At 38.3% G+C, this 27,762-nt stretch overlaps 1 protein-coding gene across 1 annotated transcript; it reads left to right on the top strand.

Annotated features, from left to right (window-relative positions):
* Positions 1–361: 361 nt before the first annotated feature.
* FBLN7 (fibulin 7) lies at positions 362–27,549 on the top strand. Its single transcript, XM_032216072.1, has 8 exons — positions 362–544; positions 9,955–10,114; positions 11,207–11,377; positions 14,399–14,521; positions 15,317–15,454; positions 15,899–16,036; positions 22,954–23,092; positions 26,373–27,549. The coding sequence occupies exons 1-8, from the start codon at positions 362–364 to the stop codon at positions 26,743–26,745; spliced, it is 1,425 nt and encodes a 474-aa protein (XP_032071963.1). The 3' UTR covers positions 26,746–27,549.
* The last annotated feature ends 213 nt before the right edge of the window (positions 27,550–27,762 follow it).

Genomic DNA, 27,762 nt, shown 5'->3' with positions numbered 1-27,762 from the left:
CAAGGCATATATTTTATTACTGAGCTCACATCATATTCTGTTTTAGATGTTTTTCCCCCAAAAAATCTGGTCTACTCTTCTAGTAGAAAATTCAATATTTTGCACCATCCTGGAATGGAACTATTCCTAACACCAAGAATAGAGCAACACTTTTTATCTTCTCAGTTAAAATTAAACTAAAAATTGTAAATGTTAAAATAAAGCCATCAGAGATGCTTTATCACCTTTCCAACAGCTTTCCTGTGAAAGTTGGTGTTCCTCAAGGCTCAACATTATCACCATTGCTGTTCATTCTCATCATGAATACTATCACAAAAGAACCACAACATGCCATCCCCTGGACCTGGCAATATGTGCAGACATGGAACAACCACCTTACCCAATTTGGCCTGTGCCTCAACATGAAGATGACTCACTAGAGAGCAGCCCGAGCACTTCCACCATACAAGTCAGCAGTGAAGATCTAGTGAAGACCAACACCATCAATTACTTACGATGCCATCTACAAAGTGATAGCAGCATCAATGACAAACTGCATGCAAGAGTGAAAAAAGCATGGCTACATTGGAAGGAGATCCCTAGAGTGCTCTATGATTAAAGCATGCCAATCAAATAATGGTATGCTCAGTAGATTTATATGGTGTTAGCCAATCACCAAATGCATTGAGTGCTCTGGATACATCATGGAGATGCACATGGTTTACTGGTCACTAGGTATTTCTCCATGTCAGCAATGTCCACAGTATGGCAGCACATAGGCATTGCACTAATATCTGAGAAAATGTGGAAGAAAGACCTACATGTCCTACAAGCAACACCCCACACAGTTGCCTTCATCACCTTCCACTTTAATACAGGTGGCAAGTGCCCGTGTGGAAGTCCAAAGCAAAGACAGCAAGGCACAATAAGTACAGGCATGAAAATCGGGTGAAAATTGGATCCAGATGCTACATTTGATTGTGCAAGATGGCATTGGTTGAATCCAAAAAGTGGACCCTGCACCTGAGGAAATAACACTAGGAAGATGATAATAAGTGAGATACACCAACCATTTTCAACTAGGCACTTTAATCTAGCTGAGTAGACATGATGCAAGAGTTAATTGAACACCTCTGGATTATAATTCCTATCACCATTTGGGGGAAATGGTGCAAGAAATTGTTGTGTCACATTGAAATTAGCAAATCTTTAAGTAGCTTTATATAAGGGCTTTTTGAGAAATGCCTGGTTTAGTCTCTGCAGTTTTCTTGGCCAGATTTTTCAGAAGTGGTTTGGGCCTGAGAGAGAAGTGGACTAGAATTCAGTTACCCAGTTTCTTGCCTGATGCTTTAATCACTAAAGCAAGCTGGCTTTCTTGATCTAGGTTGTGAGGCAGTCAAGAATATTTCTGCAAAGTTTAAAAAGATGGTCTGTAGTTTTAAACATTAAAAGGGAAATACAATTGATAAACCAGGAGAATGACCTGGTGAATGTTTCTTTATTGATTTACAATAAAGTCTTGCAGAAATCTGTGATGAGATAAAGAAGAGAAATTGTATCCTTCAACATATTTGATTGAAGTACAATGCAAGATTGTTGGAAGGAATGCATTTTTTTATCAGGGTTAAAGTGAGATATTTTTTGTTTTTGTTTTGAAAAAAAAAAACCTTTTTGAACTTTCAGCTAACACCAGAATTTTATGTATTTGTTTATAAATAATAGATGGAATATGGTACAAAGAGAATTTATAGAGGGTCTGGTAAATTTAAATAACAGAAGACTATTGTTACTAGAAGGGCACGACTTGCAATTATGCTGGCATGCCTTCCTCTGGTATGGCAGAAATATGGTGCACAATTATTTCCGAAGGCATAATGTGGGGAGTGTGTTGCTTAACATTTGGGGAAAAATTAAACTATAACATTATAGGGAAGTACCAGTTTGGCTCTCTCCAATGGTGGCAATAATATATCCAAATCTTATAAATTGGGGAAAATTGTATGTTACAAGGATATTTTAGATGAAAGGGGTGATTTTAAATCCAGACAACAATTGCAGAGTCAAGGGATGGACTTACCTTGATGGGCATATTTTCAGATCCAATCGAGGCACGAAAAAGATGTTAAATTATGGGGTGTAAATAAAGAACAAACAGCATTGGATAAAAATTTAATGGATGAAAAATCAATTAAAATATATAATTATTTACTGAACTATAAAATGGAGAAAGAGATAGTTAAAGAAACAATAATTGCCTGGGCAAAGAATTTCGGATACAATATAGAACTAGAAAAATGGTTAGAAATTTGGGAGAGAAACTACAAGCTGCCATGACCTATAAAGAAAACCTCTACAAAATGTTTTATAGATGGCATTTGCCGCCTGCAAGATTGGGCAAAATGTATAAGAACTCCTCTGCCAAATGTTGGAAATGTAACCAGATTCCAGGAACATACTACCACATGTGGTAGATGTGTAAGGAAACAAGGAATTACTGGGAGAAAATTTGTAATTGGTTAGAAATGATAACTGAGCAACATCTTGAGTTCAAACCAAAAACATGCTTTTTAGGTATACTGTCAGAAAGTTATGACAAAGCAACTATATACTTACTGTTACATATATTGACAGCAGCAAGAATCATATATGCTAAATGTTGAAAAAATGTGAACACCCCACTGGATGATAATATAATTAGGAAAATTTGGGATTGTGCTGAAATGGATAGATTAATCTTAAAAATTAAAGATAAAGACTAAATATTATAGGCTATGGAATAAATTTGATGAATGGATAGAGACAAGAAGTAGAAATGAGAGGGAAATTGACAAATGTCAATAACTGTTAGTATGTAAAATAAAGATGCTATAGAATTATGGATATAATATGGAAAAATTGTAAATAGGTTAATGTAAGTAGAAATTTAGTTAAAGCTCATTTTCTTTTTTTCCCCCTTTGGTTGTATTGTTATAATTACTGTAAATATATTATTGTTATAGTTCTTAGCTTGTTAAGTACGACAAGATTTGCTATTGATTTTTCTTTGGTTTTGCTTTGTTTGTAATTGTTACCCTGACACAGCACTGTCTTTTCAATAAAATATATTTAAAAAAGAGAATTTATAGAGATGAAGAATTCTTAAATTTGTTTATACTGAAGTGATGAAGATTGAAAATAATTTCTTAATGTAATTTTCTTTATCTTGTATTTTTTCCTGCATTTTTATTCTTTTGTTCCATTTTCTTTTTCTAATTTTAGTTTATATTACTGTAGTTTTTGCTACTGTAATTAAAAATTCTTAATAAATTAAATATATTAAAAAGTGATTAAAATATATAGTATGGGTTGGGTTTTATTTGTAAAATAAATAGGTTGTGAAATAACAGGCAGAGATACACTTTTCCCATTGTCTGCAAAGGGAAAAATGGAACACGGACTATATATATCTTTACTTTCTCTTCTTACTGGGAAAAAGTAATTTCACAGTAGGTGGTGCTAGAGTTAAGGATAAATTACTACTGCTTGTATTGCATAAGAGAGTACTGTACCTAATCTGAAATTTAGAATCGGCTTTGGGGGGAATGCTATTATTTAACAGAAGCAAATTATCAACACAGCAAAATGTTGCTTTGATTTTGATATTAAATTATCCCTAGGGGTTTTGGGGGGGGGGGCGGAATAGAAAATAAATATGTTGTATGATAATCACAGGAAGAACTTTTTGAGGGTTGGGGTGGGGTATCTTTCCTAGTCTGCAAAAACATTCCACCTTGTAGAATACAGCAATAAAATGCTCAGGATTGAATATCAGTCTGAACAGTTTATTATTTTATCACTGGGAAATTAGAGTCAGCATGAAGAGTTTTTTCAACTGGTTTTCAATAGTTAAGGACAACAGTAGGACAAAAGCCTACACTGTACATTGCTGCACAATAAGAGGTGGAAGGTTCAATCACATAGTTGTGGTGGCCATCTCGACTGCTTCCCACCAACCTCCTATGAACTCTCTTGGAATGTTGGTTGCCTGGTTGAGGACATGTGGAGAAGGAAAGTGATGATTTCTGGAAATAGGTCGGTAGGTGTAATGGGCAATTGGAATAACCTTGAACAACAGGAGGAAGAGCCATAGCCAAGGCAATGGTCAGATGAAAAAAAATCTGGGGCAGAAATGTAATTTAAGTAAGTGTCTTGGTCATGACTACCTTAGTTTTCACGAAGATACAGTAAAGGGAGAGCGACATTCAGACTTATAGGTTACAGTTACAGTAACAGAATCTTGCAATGAAGAAATATTAGCATTCATAACTCTGGCATCCTAGTCTGATCTACCTTGAAGAACTGACAAGGGGCATGAATGCCAAACAGAAGTTGTCACTTTTTTTCTTGATAGCCTGCACTGCTTCACTGCGTTTTGCACAAAGGGCAATTGTATCTAATTTTTTTTCTTTAGTTGTCTTCTACAGTAGTACATCCTCAGTTTCTTAGAACCAATTCCTTGCCATATGCAACTTTCCTTTTATAGTTTTACCAATTGCTGGTCCATATCTACATACAATTCAAAGTGCTGAACAACATTAAAAAGGAATGTAGTTTTCAGAGATTCCCCTGCCATTCCAGTCTCCCAAGCCATTGCAGGCCTGTATGTCTGTCTCTCTCATGTGTCCTTATTTTATTCTCCATGTCTTTTTTGAAATAGATAGGGCAGAGAGAGAGGGAGAAGGAGGGAGGGAGAGAAGAAAAAAAAAAGAGAGAGAGAAGGTTAATGGGCAAGTCAACATCTAAATAAATCTCAAAAGCATCTTCTAGAGCAAATAGGTTCTGCAAGGAGGTAGATTTGGGATTGGAAAGGATTCTACGCCTCTTAAATAAAAATCACCAACCATATAAGCATGCTTGCATTGAGTTGTTTCAGTTTTGCTTTGCTTCTCCTTTGAGTCCTTCTGTTGAAGTAACAAAAGTCCCACACTTGCACAGTAGTGAACTATTTTGTGATTACGGAGTTAATTATCTAGAATCAGGTAGAAATTAAATGAATATTATGATAATAACCTGGGTAAAGGGACCAATTTAATGACTGCTTGAGATGCCAGGAAAGCAGGAGGGGCTATTTTATACAATCGTCTAGAGAAGAAGAAACAAATCCCAGGAGAAGATGCAAAAACTCTTGGATGAAATGAGAAAGAAAGACGTGGAAACGCAAAAGACACCCAGGCTCTTTGGTCCATCCCTCTCCTGGTTCGACCCAATAGATTATTACAGGGACTCCTTGGGCAGGAGAGGACATGCCAAAAACTCTTAAGTAATACTATAGTCCCACGCTGCTGAGCAGCAGGTTGCGCGGGAGATGCGCCCTCTCGCCCTGCCCTGCCCTGGAGGCGCTGTGGGAGAGAAGAGCAGTACTTCCAGCAAACTAGCCAGCCCCTTCGAGAGGCAGCGATCGCAGGTATGAACTTAAAGGCGGGGGAGCGCGGGCGCAACTCCCCCTCTTCCAGGGACCCGTTCTGCAGCCAAGGCCGGCGGCGTCTCCGAGGAGAAGCGGAAACCGAGGAGCGGGGCACTTTTCGCTGGCTGGGGAAAGCTGCCGCGCGCCTTAGCTGCCGCTCCCGCTGCTCTCATCTCCAGGCTGGGCAGGAGAGCTCAGTTCGTGCGGAGAAGCCCTTACTCACACTTACTCCACATTGCTGCCCCGGCCAGCGCAACGGTAGCAGCGCACAGCCATGATTTCCGCACGGCAATACAGTCTCTGCAGCCTCGTCCTCGTCTTGTGCCTAGCGGCCGGTCAAGAGTTGCAGGCTTCCCAGGTAAGGGGGCTCTGCCACGCGTCCCTCCTTTCCTACTAAAGGTATATAAGGCAATGCCATACCTTGGCATTTTCTGCAGTGAATGCATGGAACTGCGAGAGGGGCTTTTTCTTTTAAAGAATTCGAGCTGTCTCCTCTTTTACCTGTCCTTTTGTCTTTTTGTTTGTTTGTTCGCTTTCTTTTTTGGCCAAGGCAAAGAAGCAAAGGTAAAAAGTGACTGGCTAGGTTACCTTTTAGTACAGCTTCACTTCAGATCAAGCGGGAAGAGAGACAGGATGCTTCCAGACAAGAGGAGCCTTGCTCTAGCCCAGGGTTTCTTAACCTTGGTAGCTTAAAGATGTATGGACATCAACTTCCAGACGGTTGCAGCCAGCCAATAGCAGAATAACAAAGTTGGAAGGGACCTTGAAGGTCCTCTAGTCCAACCCCCTGCTCAAGCAGGGAGCCCTGTTCCAGATAAATGGTTGTTCAATCTCTTCATAAAAATCTCCAGCATTGAAGCATCCACAACTTCTAGTTGTTTACTGATTAATTGTTCACACTGTAAGGAAATTTCTCCTTAGTTCTAGATTGGTTCTCTCTTTGATTAGTTTCCACCCATTGCTTCTTGTTCTACCCTCAGATGTTTTGGAGAAGAGCTTGACTCCCTCTTCTTTATGGCATCCCCTCAGATAACTACTATCATGTTTCCCCTAGTCCTTCTTTTCATTAAACTAGACATACCCAATTCCTGCAATTGTTCTTCCTATGTTTGAGCCTCCAGTCCTCTAATCATCTTTGCTGCTCTTCTCTGCACTCTTTCTAGAGTCTCCACTTTTTTTTATATCATGACGACCAAAACTGGATCCTGTGTTACGAGTTTGGTCTTACCAAGGCATTATAAAGTGGTATTAACATTTCATGTGATCTTGATTCTCTGTTCTTTCAGTTAATGCAGCTTGGAACTACACTGGCTTTTTGGGCAGCTGCATCACACTGCTGGCTCATATTTAAGTGATTATCTACTAGCACTCTAAGATTCCTCTCACATTATTACTATTGAGCCAGGTACCACTTATTCTATACCTGTTCATATAAGTTCTCTTGCCTAAATGTAGTTACGTAGTTACTTTTCTCACTATTGAATTCCATTTTGTTAGCCCAGTGTTCAAGTCTGTCAAGATCCTTTTGTATATTGAGCCTATCTTCTGGAGGGTCGGCTATTCATGGTGTTATCTGCAAATTTGATGAGTTCACCTTCCCCTCATCAAAATCATTGCTGAATATATTTTCATCATGATGAAGATATTTTTAAGTTCAGAGTGAGGTCCTTTAAGAAGGGCACAAAATAGAAGTGATAGAAGATGCGATGATAGACTGGCAACTACAACAGCAAGTCAGAAATTTGATCAATAACATTGATACAATCATTTTTATTTTATTAGGGAAAATATGGAAAGTAGCCTTGCCATCACAGATATCTTAGTTCCATAAATGTTAGCCTAAAGGAAGAAATGTGTTCAGCTCCAGACATGCTGATTTATTATTACTTTCACAGTTGAATTGGTATTATCAGCAGCTATCAGTAGTTGCAAGAGAAATTGCAATTTTTGTACAGTATTTGTTCATTATGTATCTACAATCCCTTGTTAGACTAGAAAATCAAATCAAATATTGCTCCACAAATACCTAAACTAATCACTCAAGTTACTACATATTTAGTGATTTCAAGTCACATTGCTGGTATACTAAAAACAAGTTATTTAGTGTAATAAGGTTTACTGTATTTAAGTGTATCACAACAGTTTAAGTTAAACATAATTCTTTCTTAAAAAGATTTTATAACAATATACAGCTTGGCTTTTGCCTTTCTTGGAATATGCTGCATACCACACACAATAAGCATCTTGGACAGGAAAAATCCTCACTAACTATTTCCTAAGCCTGGCATAAATGTAATTCTGCAATTTTTAAAAAGAAAAGTCACATATAATGACTCCAGTTCCCAATATTAGCATTGACTTTGAGTAATGGTAAAACTAATTCACAACAAATTCCTTTTTATAGTATCTTTATCTGTCTCTTGCAGCTAAATCACTTTACACAAGTTCATGAATGCCTGGATGCAGTTGTGTGCACATGTGAATATATTTGTTGAGTGATAAAACAAGCAAAAATAAATCTATACGCTGTTATTGTAGAAGGAAGGGTACAACTACAGTTAAGATGCAGTTAGGAGTATCGGTATAGAAATAACATTTCAATGCCATAGTTATCATTGCTTTGAGAACAATGCAGCCTCTTAACCTGAAAGGGCTTTCTTGGCTGCTTTCTCTGAACATATCTCAAGGCCAAAGTACACATCTTGGTCCAGGACAGCAATGCAAAGTTGTGCAGTGATAGTAGCTGTTCAGTGGAACTCAGCCTTATGTCCTTGCCTTTAATTGGCTGGCCAGTCATTGATGACACATTTTCTCAAATGTCACTCAAAAAGGTCTCTGAATTTTCCTGCTGATCATTATGACATCCAAAGTAGAAGGCTGCTCGCTCATACCCATTCCTGTTTCTTCATGAGGCTCCCAGGATTCAGTAGATCCTGGTTTTGATCTGAACTATGCAGAAAGTTCAATCAAAGGTTCAGTTTCTGGTTGTTCTACTCCATTTTTCAGGCGTCAGTACCCTGGCAGCTTCTCCAGCCTGATCTCCGCTGTAGACTGCAACTCCTAAAATTCTCATTTTGCATTTTACTGGCTCTGTGGCAGAAAATTCTGGGATTCATCTCAACACAGCTGGAGAGTGTTGACCAGATTGAATCAGGATGCCTTAAGGACAAGACACATGAGGACAAGATAGTTCCAAGGATCTATTATTGTCTGTCTGGGATATTAATGAGTCAAGGGCTAACATAATAAAATTTTATTTGCTATATATAGACATTACAGTTGTACCTTGTCTATCCTATTGTTTCTTGACAGTTTCAGCTAGAACAAATTATAATTTGCTATATAACACCAGAGAAATTGTGTAGAAAAGCGACCCCCAACCTTTTGGACACCAGGAACCAGGGAAACATGGTTTTGCACGCTATTTAGATCCTGCACATGTGCAGATGAAGTTTCATTCACTTGCATGGCCCAGTTCCTAATAGGTCAAAGACTGGGACCAGTCCACTGCCCAGGGGTTGGGGAGCCCTGGTATAGAATGTACAAATGCACTTCATATGTATGTTGGACATGTGAACAAGAAGGGACATTTTATCACGCATGGTGGACATGTAAACAAGCTAGGAAATTTTGGATTTAAATATATATACTAATTTAGAGGGTTTTAAAAATTGCTCTACAACCGAGTCCAGAAGTCTTCCTCTTCAGGCAAATAGTTGGGAAAAAAGTAATGAAACTTTATTTTTCTGTATGATAACCTTAACCAGATTGTTGGATGCACAAAAATAGAAAGACCTACTATGGAGGAATGGTTGGTGCAGATGATGGAACTTGCTGAGAGGGCCAAACTAATTTCTTTGATTAGAGACAATATCTAGGTTTATTGATGACTGGAAACTCCTTATGAACTATGCATAAAAGAGAAAAAAGTCTTACAATTTGTGGTTTTGAAAATTAGACAGGATAGAATATGGAGAGAGTCAGAAACTTTAAAGAGATAAATTTATAATTCTATTCATAACAGCTGTGAAGAAGATTGGAAGTTACTTCTTTGTATCCCTTTTCTTTATTTTTCTATTACTTTTTCTTTCATTCTTGCACTTGCAAGTTTTCTATTTGTTTTTTTCCCCTTGCTTGTTTTATATTAGTGGTTTTTATCTTTGTTTTTAAATTTTTTAAATAAAATTATTTTTATAAAATTACAATCTAATATCAGGTAGTGCCAAACTATTATATAGCAGTGATGAACAATATTATAAAACATTTGTGTCAACAGCAGCATTATGCATATTCTTTTGACACAATGAATATCTTACAGATAATATTATGACTTTCCTAGAATGGCATTGGACAACTTATTCTACCTGCAAGAAATTAAAAGGCTACTTTTTGTCTCTTTAAGGAAATGCAGATTATAAATAATGTAGAAAAAACATTAGAATACATCATTTTCAATATACATTGAATGTTATGGTTTGTACATGTGACATGTTTACATGTATCAATCTATTATTTTTCTTTCTTTTCCATAGAACTGCATGACAAAACAGCAACTCCTGGCTACCATCCGCCAAATGCACCAATTTCTCAAAGGCCAGGAAACACGGTTTGTTGAGGGACTACGCATAATGAAACACCGACTCACAACTCTGCAGAACACTGTGACTAAAGCTATCCCAGACCCTCAAACTGGTAAAAATAATAGAGCTTCTTCAGAGGATGTGGCAGGAACCTTGTTCAGGTTGAGCTCATTAACCAAAGTGAAATTATAGGATAAGGATGGACCCTCTTGGCATCCTACATCCATGACTCATGCTTTCCTAAAAGCAGCCACCTCACACTTTGGCTGACCACACAAAACACAAAAATAGTTAGCTAATGTGTAGGTTGGTGTGGAAAATCATATAATGGAATCTTTAAAGCAGCCGAAATATTCCAAGATCTGAGAAAACCTCTGTCTCTATCCACACACAATAGTTAAACTCCTGATTAATTAAACCAAGATTTTTCCAGATTTCTTCAAAGTCCAATGAGGATGACCTATAATGTGCGATATCAACTTCCAATATTTCCTGGGCAGCACAGTCATTCAGGAAGGTAACACATTTGAAGGGCACTCAGGGTGCAGATGGTGTATTTATTTATTTAATTCACCCAATGTTATAAGTTATGCAAAAACACTTAACCACCACAGACAAATCACTTGACACAAGTGCATACAACATACTGGGCAAAAATGTGATTATTTCAGAGCTGGATATATCATGTAAACTCATGAATTATATAGAGATTGTGAAGCATCTAAACAGATACACTGAAACAGGCTTAGTGAAATTGCAAAAAAAACCAAAATGTTCTTTCTTAAAAAAAAAAAAAAAACCTATCAAGATTTTTATCACACAAATGCAAGCTTTCCCAAAAGAGTCAGTTCAAATATGTTACGTTTATTATCTATAATTTACAAAATAATTGGATTATTTCCAGATAATTATGGTGTTTGTAAATCATGAGTTGAATGTTTCTGGGGGATGTATAGTTTAATCTGTTCATAATCACATTATGCAAAGTTTTAATGATATGGACAATTTGAGCATCTCTAAATTAATCAATTTACAATATATGAATTTGAGATTAGAAAGGCTTGTGAGAAAGGTGAGGTTTGAGTTGCATTTTAAGATTACTAAATCTCATGTAGACCCAGATCTCATGTGGTTAGAGAAGGTCTCTGGATGTTTGTCTTATTCCTACTGACCATCTCTATCTTCTGCCAAACTCTGCTTGCAGTGTTCTGTCCTAGATTGGAAGCTCCAGTGAATGGCAAAAAATTTGGCACAAAGAATTTGGTGGGACATGAAGTCCATTTTAACTGTGATCCTGGATTTCAGCTTGTTGGTTCCAATTCTCGAGTGTGTCAGCCAAATGGCAGCTGGACTGGAGAAGTTCCACACTGCAAAGGTACTGTCTTCCTATTTCTTGGCTGGGGCATAGAAACCTCCCATCTATTTGTCAGAATACCTACAATGTGTAGCTAGAAGAATGCCATCATGGCAATCGTGCCACATCACGTGTCTATGTACAGAGTTGACCTAGACTAGAGGAATATGCTAAATAGAGATCAATCAAGGTAATATTCAAACTGCATAGACACAACCGATGCAAGTTGTTCTCCTTTTGTTACTAGTAGCCTGGCAGGGAGTGGAGGGAACCTGTTCACTCTGCAACTTTAGTAGGATATTTGAGAACAGGAGGGGGAAATTAAACTTATTTTAATTTCAGAATAAGGAATAGTTTAGTGGCATCATTGGAAGCATCCTGACAAAGCTAATCCAACAACATAATTGCAAGGAACTATATCATATATTCTCCTGTGTAGTTCTATTAGTTTATTCTTTCATTCTGGCAACACTGTTCACCTTTAATCATTCTTTTTTGCCAGATCCTATAGCTGATCAGCTAGGAGAACCTCCATATACTATTTCACCCAAACTTGTACAAATAACACTCTCTCATGTCTGAATTATACAAGTATTAGGCTTGAACACAATCTGCTTCATCCCAAAACATGGCTTGAAATGGCAAGTGATTATGAGTGAAAAAAGACACTTGCTAAATAAGGCTATTATAACTGCTAATAGGTGCTTTTGCCAATCTAATCTAGTACCAGACATAAGTGAATTGCTAATTACATCTTGGGATACCACTTATTTAAATAAATTAGCATTACATAAGCTCTAGAGCCACAATTACGAAACTCCCAATCAGCAATTTCTCATTAATTTAATGTATGTTTATACAGCCTACAATTCTGCTCTTGGTCTTTCCCTTGTGTAGTTAAGGGGAATAAAATGCAATAAGCTTTGATTTCTAGATGTTTTCTTCTTTCTTTCCTTGCTCCTTAGCTTTTGACAGCTATTACCCAGATGAAGTTTTTCCCCTCTCTCTTTTGTCTCCAAGCCAGAAAAAAATCATAACTTCTTAAATTACTGTCTTTCAGACTGCCATTAAAATGCAGATGTTAAAAAAGAAAAACTGAATTTTCAGAATGGTATTAAAATGTTATTTGAAACCCCTGGAATCGGGTGGGGATTTTTTTTTATCAAATATTTCAAGATGTGCACAAAAATCAAATAAAGCTTCACAACAAAAATGAAGCATTCTAGCTAAGTCAAGTGAAACATTAAAAAAAAGGAAAGAGTATCAGGTGCATTTTTTGCAGGTACATAATAGGAAGACGGAGAATATGATTGTCAGAAATCTTCTGCTGAATAACTGGAATCACAAATAGGAATTGGGACATAAAGACATTCCCCAATGCAGAATTTTGAGTGAAGTCCCTCTTCTGTCCTTTGAAATGCAGTCTTTCTTTCCTTCCTTTCGTCTCAAGCACTGTCCTAATGTAAAGGGTGTGTCAAGTTAAGGATGGATGAGATGAACTTGCATATACATCCATACATATGCCCAATGTGATGGAAGAGGAGGAGGAATTAGCTTGCCTTTTCTTGTTGTTGTTTTGCTCTATTTTGTTTAAATTTTCACACGCTCCTTCTTAGTGAGATTAAATTTTTCAGGCCCCTGCACACAGTCTGCGTAGCCAGGGCTGTTTGTTTAAAGGAATTCTTTCTCATTGTGCAAAATGCTAATGCACCATTGAACCTGTGCCTAAGCTACTGTGAGAAGGCTGCTTGCACAGCCCTCCATTGTGGCTGAAGATATGGAAATGTTGCCTTTAAACAGATGTGACCCACAGCATTAGCCCCTTATTTCTATTCAGAAGTGAGGAATGAATGAAGACAGTGCTCTGTATAATCTACATAAGATTTTTTTTTCACAGTGACTCTTGAGTTATGCAAAAAGGATTTGGTGGCTGATTTGTGGGCAAAAAATATTGCTTTTGAAACCACCTTAAAGTGTTTGTATACTACAGCCCTCAGTACCTGTTCCCTCAGGGGGCCAGATAAGAATTTCAGCTCATTGGAAGTTTCAACGATATGTGGGTGAAACAAGAGGGGGTTAGTGATTATTCAATAACTTCATGGTTTGAGGACCTCCAGTTATTTAAAATATCCTAATAATAATAGTTGGGCTTTTGGCAGATGCAAAGCTACAGCCATCCTACAAAGGCCTATTTCTTCAAGAAATTCCACACCACACTCATTATTTCAATGGATAACAAACTCAGGAAAGGCAAAAGGCAGATCAATAGGAATGACGGAGCCATCCGGCTTGCTTCTTCAGAGAGAATTATGTGGGGCTTTGCTCCTTCTTGTAAGATAGTGCCTTCAAAAACTAAATACAGGCTTTTCAGTTCCCATCTCTTTCCTGCACAATTACAGAAGAAAATGTGGGATCACATCTGCAGTTGTGTTATGGTTCTAAAGATCTTTCAGCCTTTTAGAAAAAGGCTACTATTGTGGAGATGCTCCTTTTGATACCACTACCACTATCAAGAGGCAGGTTGAAGTTTCCACTTTGACTGATGCCAGCAGGACATGATTTTGGGTTAGAAGCCGAGAGTGAGGGCCTATCTTTGCAGAATGAGCCAGAGATTCCCTCTCTTCCATGTAACAGAATTAGCCTCGATAATTTTGAGATAAAATCATAAATATTGCCATTTAAAGCACAAAAACCTCTGTGAGTCTTTGAAGTTCAAGATCCAGAATGATCCCCTCAGGGAAGAGAAAGGATATAATTTCCCACCCTTGCTAGAGTGGGTGGAACACTCACTCTGCTGAAGACGGTAAGAAGTACGAGTACCTAAAACTACAACTCAATCCACACCTTTTATGAATTTGTTCAAATACATGTGTGCAAAAGCCAATACAGGGACTACATTATCCCTTTATATCAATTGATTTTGCTTGTCATCCAAGGACAATTGATTGTTTTCTGTAGGCAACATTTTATATGCTTACACAATGCAGCTTGTGAGCTGAAAGAAACAAATTTTCTAAGTATGTAATTTCCTTCTTTAATCAGATATTAGTCTGTGCGCAAATCAATGCCGAAATGGAGGAACATGTATAAAGACAGGTGACCAGGTTCAATGCATTTGTTCACAAGAATGGACCGGCCCCAATTGCCAGTATGAAACCCAGACAGGTTTGTATTTTTCTGGGGGAGGGGTTGAGGGTTAAGGATGGTAGAATTGAAATGTTTCACTCCTCTTTTCTTTTATGCACCAAGGGAAGATGCATAGTATGCGGCAAACAATGGTTAGCTCAAGTCATAATTTGCTGTTTAAATTAGGATTTGCTGCAAAATGTATACTTGCAATTTCCTCCATTTTTGCAAAAGGCAGAAGAAAACCTGAATGTATTGTAGAAGGGGGGGGGAACTACTCTTTGTATAAATATGAAAACAATCATAAGGAAAAAGAAAGAAATAGTATGAAGAAAGATTAGGTCAAGAGGAAGAACAATTTTTATTTGTTATATTTATATCCTGTATTTCCTCAAGAGCAGCATATAGCATTTAACTCTACAAGGTAGAGAATGATTGGACCAATTTTCCCCAGCAAGTTTTCACTCTGATCTCCCCAGTATTAGTCAACACCTCAACTATTACACCACACTGGACCTGGTTTTCCTTTCATTAAATTAATTTTTATCGAAGAATTTTACACAGTAAAAAAAAAAAGCACAGTTTTAAGAAAGAAAGAAAATAGTGAATAAAGAGAAAAGAAAAACATGTTTTCAGCAAAAAGTATATAAAATTAGAGCAAACCCCTCTTGCTAATAACACTAAACTAAATGATGTCATTTAGTTTGGTAATAAAACGTCTCCATGAAAACCACCAAGTTCAGAGAACATCAAGGACCCAACTGGTCAACCCTGAGCTACAAATATTTCTTAATATTTCTTCTATCGGTAATTTCTTCCTACTTCTTTTTTCAGTACCTCCAGCATGGAGCATAACAAATGACCCAGCTTTCAGTCGCAAGCCGCGGTGTGCCCAATTAGATCGAATGCAACACTGCCGCTGTGAAGCGGGCTTCCATATGAGTGGCACTACAGAAGACAGTATTTGCCAGGGTAAGAGATCATTTGAACGATACACCTGAACAGAAAAAGTGATGAGCTGTTCCTGCTTCCAGATCAGTTTAACCCCAGTTTCAACATCAAAATCTACTATTGGTAGCACTAGTATTTCATCTCTGTATTTTACACCTTCGGGTGGTCCTGACCAGGAAACCAGCATCATTACAGATACAAAATGTCATTTGAATTTTTAACATCAGGATCTGGTTGTTTTCGCAATTTTCTTCTAGTCAGTTTTGCTCCAATTTTTAAAAGCAATAGCTAATGGCTAAATCATGGTTACACTTATCTCTCCTCCCCCTAACAATATGAATTGCATTATCTTTGATATCAGTGCAGTTATATTCCAGGAACACTTCTCACTCTTCTTGCTAACTCAGCTACATAATGATGTATTTTGTTCCTGCAAGAATGTCATGTCAGTTTCTTTCCTGGCAGATGTGAATGAATGTGAAATTTACAAGCTGGAGGGAGCCTCTCGTCTGTGTATGCATGCTTGCATCAACACTCCTGGCTCTTACCACTGCTCCTGCCCGCCTGGATACAAGCTCTTCAATGATGGGAAAAACTGTGAAGGTGACATAGAGCTTTTCTTTTTACTAAATAATGGAACAGGTGGCATTTAATAGAAGCTACATAACTTTCCTCCCCAAACATAGGCTTCATGCAGCATGTCATGCTGCAAATATGAAACATGTGCTAGAATTTGCACACATAGCTCATCATCATCACTTTCTTTTGCTTTGGCATAAAACCTGTTATATGACTTTTACTACTTGCAAATCATCCTTTATAGTTTAATGTTTTATAGGACCCGAGCTAGTACAGGTAGTCTTTGACTTGTGACCCCAGTTGAACCCAAAATTTCCCATTGCTAAGCAAAACAGTTGTGACGTGACTTTTGCTCCATTTTCCAACCTTTTTGACCGCAGTCGTTAAGCAAATCACTGCTGCTGTTAAGTGAATCTAGCTTTCCTCCATTGACTTTGCTTGTTGGAAGCCAGTTGGGAAAGTTACAAGTCCTAAGTGAATTTCCCATTTAGGAGTTTCTCTATCCCTATGGGTTCACCCTTGTTTTCAATTTCAAATATGTTTTATTTTCATTTTCATTTTCATTTCATACAGTCACATATATACTGTGCATAACCGGGGCAATATAACATTGAGCAATAAACACAGCCATCCTTGTCAAGAATACTCCCCAAAATACAAACCCAATATACCACTTCAACCCTTCATACACCCTTTCTTTCACCCCGCTCCAACTTTCCTTTCTCCCCTCCAACATTCCCCTCTACCCTACTTCCCCTCACCCTTGTTTTGTCAACTTTCTGTTTCGTAGGATATCTCACTTCTATTAAATATCACAATGGCTAGGAAGAATCCTAGGTTCCTTCCCTTCTTGCTTCTGCTCCATTCTCATCTTTGCCTTGGACTGGGCCCTTGTAGTTACTCCCAATATTTTAGCCTCCTTCTCCTTTTCTCTGAGTCCAACCTTAAGTGGAAAATCAGTTCCAATCACTAGATTGCATGGCAAATTATGGAGAACTCCTACCATCATTACATGGTCTTTTTCCTGTGGCCTTGGACTTTAACCAATGTGATTATCCCAGTTTGCCCAAACTCAATTGTAAGAGGCTCTTTCCCCATAGATGCTGCCTTCTTGACTCAATGATTTAGCAATGTTCATCTACTCCACAGTATCTACCATACTAAGCCTCTCACTGTAAATCCATTAACTTTTGCTGGGATCATATTTTTCTTCCCAGTAATGCTTGCACTACTGCAGCCATTCCTTTTCCCCCTGGCTTTTATAGTCTCTGGACAAATAGCCACTTTTCCCACAGTTGAAATAATTATGAGTTTCTCTGACCTCCCAAGGCCTTCCTGTAAGTTGGGTAGAAGCTAAAGTCTTCTTTACTCATTCTACCTTTCTCTCTACCAGCTCCTTAAAGTTCTTAAATTCTAGAACAGGCTTTCTTATTCTCCTGTCTCCTTCTGTATCTTCCCTTCCAATATCCTCTGACTTTTGTTCTGCCTGAAGTCCTAAGCTAGTTCAATTGCCTTTTGATTGACTCTGGGCTGTATTGTTGGACCCAAGACATTAATTTGATATAAAGTACTTGTAGAAAATGTTCTAAACTTAGTCCTCTACCACTCTTTCCTTTCTTACTTTGTCTGGCCTCAGTTACTTCCTTCCTAGGTCTTCCAACCAAGCCCACAACTCATGAACTCCATGTTTGTCTTAAGGTGTAATTTCTAAGCTCCACCTATAGGGAGTGGCATCATATCTGTATAGAATTATTCCTTTGACATGAGAGTAATCCACTACTCTTGCGGGAAAACTACATATAAGGTTCCCTGTTAAACATGGGCCTGGTCACCCATTCACTTTCAGACCATTTACAAGAGGTAGCCATTCTTTTGAACATGGTTAAATAGGGTATGTCTTCTTCCTCTGCCAACTTGGGGATTTTAATGTCTTTGAGACCACCTCCACTCTCTATAGACTTTACACACTGTAGGGCTGAGTATGCCTCTTCTAGTGATTGTATCCCTTTAAGCAGGTCTAACAACCTCCTAATCTCTTTTCTTGCCTCTCTTTCACTCCTTTCCCATTCCAATCTATTTTTCCTTTCTTTCTCCCTCTAAAGCTTCTCCTTTTTTAAATTTCCCTCTGCTGCTGCCTTATCAGTTCTATGATATTGGCCCTAGTATCTCTGCCTAGTCCCATTTCAGGCTGGTCTGCCATTTGCTTTGGCTTTACAACAGGAGCCTCTTCTAAGGGAGAATATGTCCCTTCTGCCTTTTCCATGCCTTTTTATTTGGTGTAGGCTCGGATAAGAAGCTTGGTTTCTGCAGTCAAGATGCTGGTTAATTGTTGCAAAGATTGAACAGAATAAGGGCCAATACTTTTACTTTGCCAAAGTACTTTCTTAGCCAAAGTTTATTTTTTCATGGAAGTGTTTAAAACAGTCTAAGCCACCCCCACTTGTGGGCTTACCACCTTCTGTTAATGTCCCACTTTTTATGAATATCGTACTTTTTGGATATCCCACCTTCTTTGGATATCCCATTGCTACAACCACTTTATCACAGGTTCTTTTACCTATATCCTAGTTAGTGGGCTCCAAAATCCAAGAGTCAATACAACCACACAGGTACCTGGTAACACATACACACAAGTTTTCAAAGTCTAGTTGTCAATGCTCACATACTCCACTCCTTCCCCTTCTACTACACCTCCTTCTACCATTCCAGTTACTACTCCAAGTCCCATTGCTGGAGAGAATTAGCTTTTTCTATCTGTGTTAAATTGCTTCACAAACACACCTCTCCCCTCTCCCCTCTCCCCTCTCCCCTCTCCCCTCTCCCCTCTGCCCTCTCCCCTCTCCCTTCTCCTCCCTTCTCCTCCCTTCTCCTCCCTTCTCCTCCCTTCTCCTCCCTTCTCCTCCCTTCTCCTCCCTTCTCCCTTCTCCCTTCCTCTCTCTTTAACACCGGGAACTGCCTCTCTGCTCAGCTTTTATAACCAACAGTTGCTGAGCTGCCTAGGAAGAGGGCTTAACTTAAAGAGACAGAGCTACAGTAAAACAGCTTCTGGCCATTTTGTAGGCAGCCTGTTGTCTCACAATGTTGATGCCCAAATGGGATATAAACCATATCAAGAATGAAAGGAGGGCTGCAATCCCCATAAAAACTTTTGCCATCTTGACTTTCCATTATCATAGTTCTCAGACTTCTGTGATTTCCTGCATTTTGATGTGGATTTGATGCCTAGTTAAAATACAACAGTTTGGGCATCAGATTTCCTACAGATAAGACATTTGTGATGCACCATAATGTGAAATGCTAGGTGTGAATGCTGACAGAAGAATTCCCTCAAATAAAATATTTGTTGTATTGCAGTTAAGGTATGTGGGAAGGTATGGTGGTGAGGTGCCAAGAGCTGTCTCAGCCCATAAAGGGACATTGTACCATGAAGTATGTGCTCTATTCCTGGGCTTTTGTAGAAAATTGACTTTGAATGATGACAGAAATGAGTTAATCTTAGTGTTGATTCAGTTTCTTCATTTAAATGAGTCTGAGTCTTAAATGAGAAAGGCCTGAATTTAACCAGCTTTAAAGTTCTTAGCAATCACTTGAGAAAACCATTTTAATCTCTACACCTTTCCTTGGTAAAGTATTTTTACAGTAGAAACAAAAAGTGTTGAGAGGAAACTCAAATGGACACAGATGACTAAAAACTGAATTGTGATATGATATTAATTCTAGCAGAGAAGTACTTTCATCTTACACTAAAACAGAGTTAGCTTCAGAGATCAGTAAAATGGGTACTGGGTAGAAAAAGTGAAGAAGGAAAATTTCTTTCCCTTTTTTCATAATACTATACAAGAGCTGAATTATATCCTAGAATTATGTCATAAAAGTTTTGGGATGGATAAAAGAAATACATATATTACATACAAAATAGTTAAATAAAGACATTCTCTGTCATCAATTGGTGGTTTAATAAGTTACTTGAGTAACTATATACATCTGTTCCTCTGCTTATGACATTAGGCTCAGTGGTGGGATTCAATTTTTTTACTACCGGTTCTGTGGGCGTGGCTTGGTAGGTGTGACATGGCTTGATGGCCGTGGCTTGGTGGGGCATAGCAGGGGAAGGATACTGTAAAATTTCCATTCCCTCCCCACTCCAGAGGAAGGTTACTGCAAAATTCCCATTCCCTCCTGATCAGCTGGGACTCGGGAGGCAGAGAATAGATGGGGGCGGGGCCAGTCAGAGGTGGTATTTACCGGTTCTCCAAACTACTCAAAATTTCCCTACCACTTCTCCAAAACTAGTCAGAACCTGCTGAATTCAACCTCTGAGTAGGCTGCTTACTGGCTGAACAAAACGCCTGCCAAGTTTTTCTTATATTCATTCTCTCATGCATAGAAAATCATCCCACGGTGTCATCACTTTGCATACGTAAGATTCAACTCTCTCAATCTGCTTTTTCCTATGTACATGTATGCCTACATCATGTATAGTAAGATAGTACAAGCTTAATAAATTGATTGAAAAGTGCTTTGGATTTCACACTATAGGAGACCATGGGAAGGTAAAAATGTCAAGATGCAATCTGTTACCATACAAAGATCCACTCTTTTTTTTTTCATACTTCATGTATATGGCATATGCAAAAAGGGGCTGGACTACCATCCTGATTTTCTTTTTAATGCTCCTGCTCCATGTAAGTCTGAATGTAGCATCTTTTTTTTTATTAAGAAAGCATATTTATTCCTAATAATACCTTGAATTCCCAGCCATTCTCAAAAAATAAAATGGTGGATGGTCACAGCATGATGAGATGGAACAATATTCATCTTCTTAAAAAACAACAACACACAAATGTTTGCCGACATGTTAAAGAACAATGGTTACAGGATCCATGTTTCTTCTGCATATCTAAGTGCTTTGTGGTTGCCCACATCCACCCTGGCAGCCACTTCTGAACATGTAAGCCTTCCGAGAGAATCCACCGAGAATAAAAATTATTAATTTGGCAGCTGTGACTGAGCAATCAAATCACTGCCTACTTTTTGTATGTGTGCAACACATTAAAAAAGTAGAAATTTAATCACATCACTGTTGTCATCTTGATGCTTTTCACCCCTCTGAAGATGCCCCTAAGCTACTACCTACGCACCGTAAATTGCACAACTTCAAAAGATTCTCAACAATAAGCTGCTAAAAGACCAAATATTTTTGCCAGCCTTAAAATTTGGGACTCTCTGGTATAAATAGGTTAATAAGGAAGCAATCTTATGTAAACTTACCCTGCTGCCTCCTGCTGCATTTTTTCCATTACTTAAAGTTATTACTATTCTTAGAAAACTATGTATTTCTTATGTAATGCTAAGATGTTTTCGCTTTGATATAAAACTAAAGTGCACATCTTAATGCAACTTATGGCTCATAAAATCTTAGATGAAGTCCCACAGACATCCAAAGATTGTCTACATCAGAGAGGGAAAAAATTAAATGAATAATAATTGGTGAGGAATCCTATTAGTTATCCTGAATTTAGTTTTAATTTTGCTCACACAGACTCTTCTATGGATTGCAGCCCCTAGCACTTCATCCAGAGGCCAATTACAGCCTTGATGTGGAAAAAGTGAAGCTACAAAAAGAATAGATTTCAAGGGGATTTCAGCAATGCTCAGATAAAATCCTTAGAAGTCAAGTAAAATGAGGCAACAAGTACAGTGAAAAGCAGTAGTATATAAAGTATGCAGTTCAAAACAAAAATAGAAAAATGCCATTAGATCTATCCAAGGTGCTTTTCCAGATAGTAGAAGTTTGGTGATTCTGAATTTTCTGAACAGCGTTTAATGGTGATGATGTGATAAACAATTAGGTCACTTAACTGTAATAAAACTTTACTTGAGAATTAGTCTTGTTCTTGAAAAGGGGATGTATGAAAGTGGAATGAACTGCCTCAGGAAGTAGTAAGATCATCTTCACTGGATGGTGTGTGGATATCTAATACTCTGTACTGAAGAGTGCAGAGGAGAGGCGTGACCCGACAAAAGCGCGAATGTCAAAAGCGCGCCGATAAAACCGTGGCACTAAAACTGCAATGTCGAAAGCGCGCCGACAACAGCGCGCCGACAGAAGCGCGATTTAAGTTAAGGTAAGGTTTAGGGTTAGGTTTAGGGTTAGGTTTAGGGTTAGGTTTAGGGTTAGGTTTAGGGTTAGTTTTAGGGTTAGGTTTAGGGTTAGGTTACAGCGCGCTTCTGTCGGCGCGCTGTTGTCAGTGCACTTCAGCGCTCATTCGTCGTGCGGTTTTTTCACCGTGGTTTAGTCAGGCGCGCTTCTGTCGTTTGCGCATTTGTGGTGGAACCGAGGAGGGGAGGTTATTGTGTTTTCCCGAAAATAAACAGGGTCTTATTTTCTTTTGATCCCCCCAAATAAGCGCTTGGCCTTATTTTCGGTGAGGTCTTATTATTTTTGAGGTGCCGGAGGCAGCGAGCATGGTCATCTCATACTGCTGCTGTGTTGTAATATTTAGGGGAGGGCTTATTTTAGCACATGCGCTCAAAAGCCCGATTGGACTTATTGGACTTATTGGACTTATCATCCGGGTAAACAGGGTAGCTACTTGTCCATTCACACAGAATATGCTCTTGTTTAGGTATGGCAATGGAAATTTTGGCAGCAAATTCTCAGCCATGGTCCAGTAGCAGATCATATATTTGATTTCTATGGATTTACATCAAAAAGGTCTCAGGCTTAGTCTTTGGCAGCTCCATATAGGACAGTGCAAGAATTCTGGAATTCTTGCACTGGAATCCACCCCATCAATATGGAGTCTACAAAAATTGATGGATCATTAATCTGACTCCACATAAGGCAGCTTCTGTGTTTCTGTTTGAATTGACTGTCTGCCAACCTCAAAAGAGTTGAATCTATTTCTCTATCACTCACTCTTCTGTTTACCTTGCAGATATAGATGAATGTGCACTTTCATTGCACAGCTGCATTAGGGGAACAACATGCATTAACATCGGAGGAAGCTTTCAGTGTGTCAAGCCAGAGTGTCCCCAGAGTGGTGGAAATGTCAGCTATGTGAAAACATCATCCTTGTAAGTAACATCACCCTCCCACCAAAACACCCAGGTGGTACAATGGTTAGAATGCAGTATTGCAGGCAAACTCTGCCCACAACCAGTTTGACTCAGTCTTCCATTCTTTTGAGGTCAGTAAAACGAGGACCCAGATTGCTGGGGGAGATACGTATGCTGAGTCTGTAAAATGCTTAGAGAATGCTGTAAAGCACTATGGAATGGTACATAAGTCTCAGTACTATTGATATTGCTATAATAAGAGAATCAGTTTTCCCCCAACATGGTGCCTTTCAGATGAGTTAGATTACAACTCCAGTTGTTTTCAATCACTGAGAAACAAAAATGTGAGAAAAGTGCTTCCACAGCAGAAATCTGCATTAAGCCATTTTTTAAAAAGTGTATATTTTCTGTAATAACTGGCTAGCATTATAAAAATACAACTATCATATGCCCTCCTCCTGTTAAATAATTCAAAACACCATTATTTAGTAGTGGCTTTTAAATGGTGACTAACCACTTAAAGCTTCTCCATTGGTTCACTTCTGACTGAAGTTTTAGCATGAAACTGGCATCATTTATAATTTCCAGTGTGATTTTACTATCTCAAAGGGATGTAATTTTGAGGTCTGCGGATACATTTGGCATTTTTAAAGTGTCATAATGTAATTCTCATGTATCAGCAGATAATAAGAAAAGGCTGCTATGTATCCCACTTTTTGAAGATATTATTTAAGCAGCTCTTCTGAGATTTGTCAGGGCTACAGTTCCTTGAATTAGAACAGAGGTCCCCAAACTTGGCAACTTTAAGACTTGTGGACTTCAACTCACAGAACTCTCCAGCCAGCATACAGTAGCTATGCTGGCTGGAGAATTCTACAAAGAATTCTAGAAAGAATTTAAAAGAAAGAAGAAAGAATGTGTGGCATTACCTGCTCTACCATGATAACCTCTGATTGTCAGTTGGGTTCTTCAATAACAGAAAAAAATACAGTAAAGAGGAAATCATTACTGGTCAGGAAATCCATAGTGATTATGGGTTGTGAAATGCCTTGTAAAGCAAAGATTAAAATTAATAACTTGATGGTGAAGCTATTTTTGCTTGTTTGATCATAGACCAGAAAAATTTACAACTTGTATCTTGGTTTATTCAGTATAAATATTGTCCCTCCGGTCAGTGAGATTATTTGTTATGTCTTCTTTGATATGTGGCCAAAATATATATCATGCCTTAATGAGTCATTCTAGCCAATTGAGAAAATGCAGCTTTGTTTAAGTTTTGATAGCATCTTTGCTACAAACTGGCTAATGTAAGATACCTTTAAGCTTCATTGATTTGGATGAGAAAGCTAATCTTATGATTCAACTGGGTTTAAAATAACTTCATTTTCTTCTTTTACTATAAATCATTGCTATCTTAGAAAACCTGTGTTATTAGGCCAGAAATAAAATTGTTCATGTAACAAGAATTCAAATTTAATGTGATGTGTAATAATTGTATGCAATTATTTTAGACCATTTTATTCTGATATACTGAAAGAAATCTATATATAGATGGAGCCAGAGAAGAAAACAAATGTTATGGAGATGTGTAGCACCCCAGCAACCATATTTCCTGAAAGGTCCTCCAAATTTAGAATTACTGCACAAAAGAGGTTATTAGAGAGAATTTTTCTGCCCCCACTGTTGTATTCTTAGTGAAATTGGACAGTTTCCTAATTCTAAATAAAAAATATTTGGAGTTGGGGAGGACATTGTTTTCCTTTCAGATAAATGCAAATGTTTATCCATTCACTGGTACCCATGGATTCCTAAAGGAAGGGCACAATCATATGTTCAAATTTTATCCAAATAGATCTTTTTTTATTCCTATCTCAATATTTTAATTTACTATTGCTGCCATTCCACAGATGGAAATAGTTTTGCACACATAAATTCCTTTGCTAGTTGGGAAATCTTGTAAACAAAGTCTGCTTTTATGTCTGCTAATCCAAAAATATAACATCTGGCAGAAGTATATTCCCTATTTACAAAGTTCAATATAAAGGGGGCTGTGTTTCTGTTTTGATAATAAGGAGAAACATTATCCCCATTTATTTCTAATGACTAGCTACATGCTATGCCTGATTATAATAAGACCTTCGACACATCCAACTTCTGTTCTCAAGGCTAAAGAAACATGAAAGCTCTCAAGTACTACATAACTCACCATCAAAGTTATATGAAAAGGAAGGGATAAGGAAGCAGAAAAAGTTAAAATTGTAATTCTTGAACTTTCCTGCCTCTTTTTTATTTCTCATTGTTATGTCCATTTAGGTAGTCCTAATAAAGGCATAAAAAACCAGTTTTGATGTAGTTAAGGTATTGCATTAGAAACCAGAAGACCATAAGTTCTCATCCTGCCTTTGATATAAAGCCAGTTGGGTGACCTTGGGCCAGTTATTCTCTCTCCATCCTAGGAAGAAAGGAGTGGCAAACTACTTCTGAAAGTTTGCTAAAATAACTGCAGAGACTAGTCAAGGCAGAGACCAGGAGTAAACAGTGATTCAAAGGTATCCTCCACTAAAAAAAAATCGAGTTAGTTTGGTGAAACTATGAGTTTCAATCCTGATTTAGGCATGAAAACACTTGGGTGACCTTGGGCTGGTCATTCTCTCTTAGCCCTAAAAAAGGAGGTAATGCCAAATCACTTCCCAAGTGTCTATGGATACCTGGAAAGTGAAAAAGCTTCTTGGATGACTTTAGAATTTAAACAGACAGGCACCTGCCATATCATACCCCACATCTAACAATTGTCAACAGGAAAGACAAAATAGTCTGGATAGTGGACATGGCAGTAACTAGAGGCAGCAGAATAGAAAAAAAAAGAACTGGAGAAGATGTCAATATATAAAGACGTACAAGTAGAAATAGAATGACTGTGGCAAAAGTAAGCAAAGGTAGTACCAATAGTGATAGGCATCTTAGGTACAATCCGAAAACAACTGGAGCACCACTTGAATATCATCGGCATTGGCAAATTCACCATCAGTTGATGACAAAAGGTAGCTTTACTCGGAATGGCTTACATCCTGTGGCGGTATCTGTAACATCATCAAACATCCACATCTGCCTATCCCAGCCCTTCAACAGGACAGGTAGACAAAAGTGCCAAATCCAGTCTGAACATCTGGCAGGCTTTGTGACACACCATGATGATAATGGTAATGATTGATAATGATAATAGCTATTTTCAAATTATACATTTGAATACTTCTTCTTAACCAAATCCTATTGTTGTTTACTTTATTTTTCTTCACAGTCAATGTGAACGGAATCCATGTCCTATGGACAGCAGACCATGCCATCAAGCCCCCAAGACAATCTCCTTCCATTATCTCCCTCTGCCATCCAATCTTGCCACTCCCACTCCTCTCTTCCGCATGGCAACTGCTTCGGCACCCGGACGACCAGGTCCTGACAGTTTGCGGTTTGGGATTATAGGAGGAAACAGCCGAGGACATTTTGTGATGCAACGCTCGGACAGACAGACTGGAGAACTCATGCTGGTACAAAGGCTACAAGGGCCTCAGACCATAACAGTGGAGGTTGAGATGTCCGAGTATCTCGATCGCACCTTCCAAGCTAAACATGTTTCCAAAATTACCATCTTTGTATCAGTTTATGAATTTTAAAGAAAGTTGGTTCAGCATGGGAGGAAAAACAATTTTTCATCAGAAACTTTCGTTTGGTTTCACCATTGGCTCCCATGTCAAAGACTCTAGAATTACGTAAGAATGGCATCAAGCATGGCTTGGCTTTCTCACCTGAATTAACATTGTCCACTTCTTTTCAGCATTGCTGGCATGTAGCCTTTCTGCTTCTATCCTAACACACCTTTAGATGACTCGAAGCCCTTCAAAGAAGGGGAGAATAGCAGTGTAACCTATCTATCAATTATTGTTGCTCCAGCCACACTTTATACCCCATCTAGCTTCAACCTACTCTTTGTGAGCCAATGCAGCATATTGTACATATAGATAGCCTGCCTTTAACAAGACTACCTGCATTCCAAAAAAAAAAAAACCCTATAAGAAAGGAGAATATAAGATCCTTCTGTGGACAATGTGCCTAAGCAACTATATTATCACAGTAAGAGAGGTCATTCCTATTTTGTAACATTGCTACATAACATTAAATGTTGATTTGCTTGGAAAACAGATGCCTATCAATGGATAAACCATGGAGGTAAATCTGATTTTTATCAGATTTGCTGCTCTAGTCCAACATGCATTTATTCTTTTCTAATAAATGCATGTTGGACTAGAGCAGCATTTCTCAAGCTTGGCAACTCTGGATGTCTGGATTTCAATGTCCAAAATTGTCCAGCCAGCATCTTAAAGTTGTCCAGATTGTGAAATAGTGGACTAGGTGCACATTTCCCTAACAGAAGTGTTGTACTTCAGGATCATAAAGCTTGGAAGAAATTAATTGTTGCTGTTAGTTGCAAAGTCATGTCCAACCCATCGCAACCCCATGGACACCGTTCCTCCAGGCTTTCCTGTCCTCTATCATCCTCTGGAGTCCATTTAAGTTCACACCTACTGCTTCGGTGACTCCATCTAGCCACCTCATTCTCTGTCATCCCCTTCTTTTTTTGCTCTTCAGTTTTTCCCAGAATTAGGCTCTTCTCCAGTGAGTCCTTCCTTCTC

Source organism: Thamnophis elegans, chromosome 4, assembly GCF_009769535.1.
Source record: "Thamnophis elegans isolate rThaEle1 chromosome 4, rThaEle1.pri, whole genome shotgun sequence".
Taxonomy (NCBI): Eukaryota; Metazoa; Chordata; class Lepidosauria; order Squamata; family Colubridae; genus Thamnophis; species Thamnophis elegans.
This window is presented reverse-complemented; position numbering and strand designations above follow the sequence as displayed.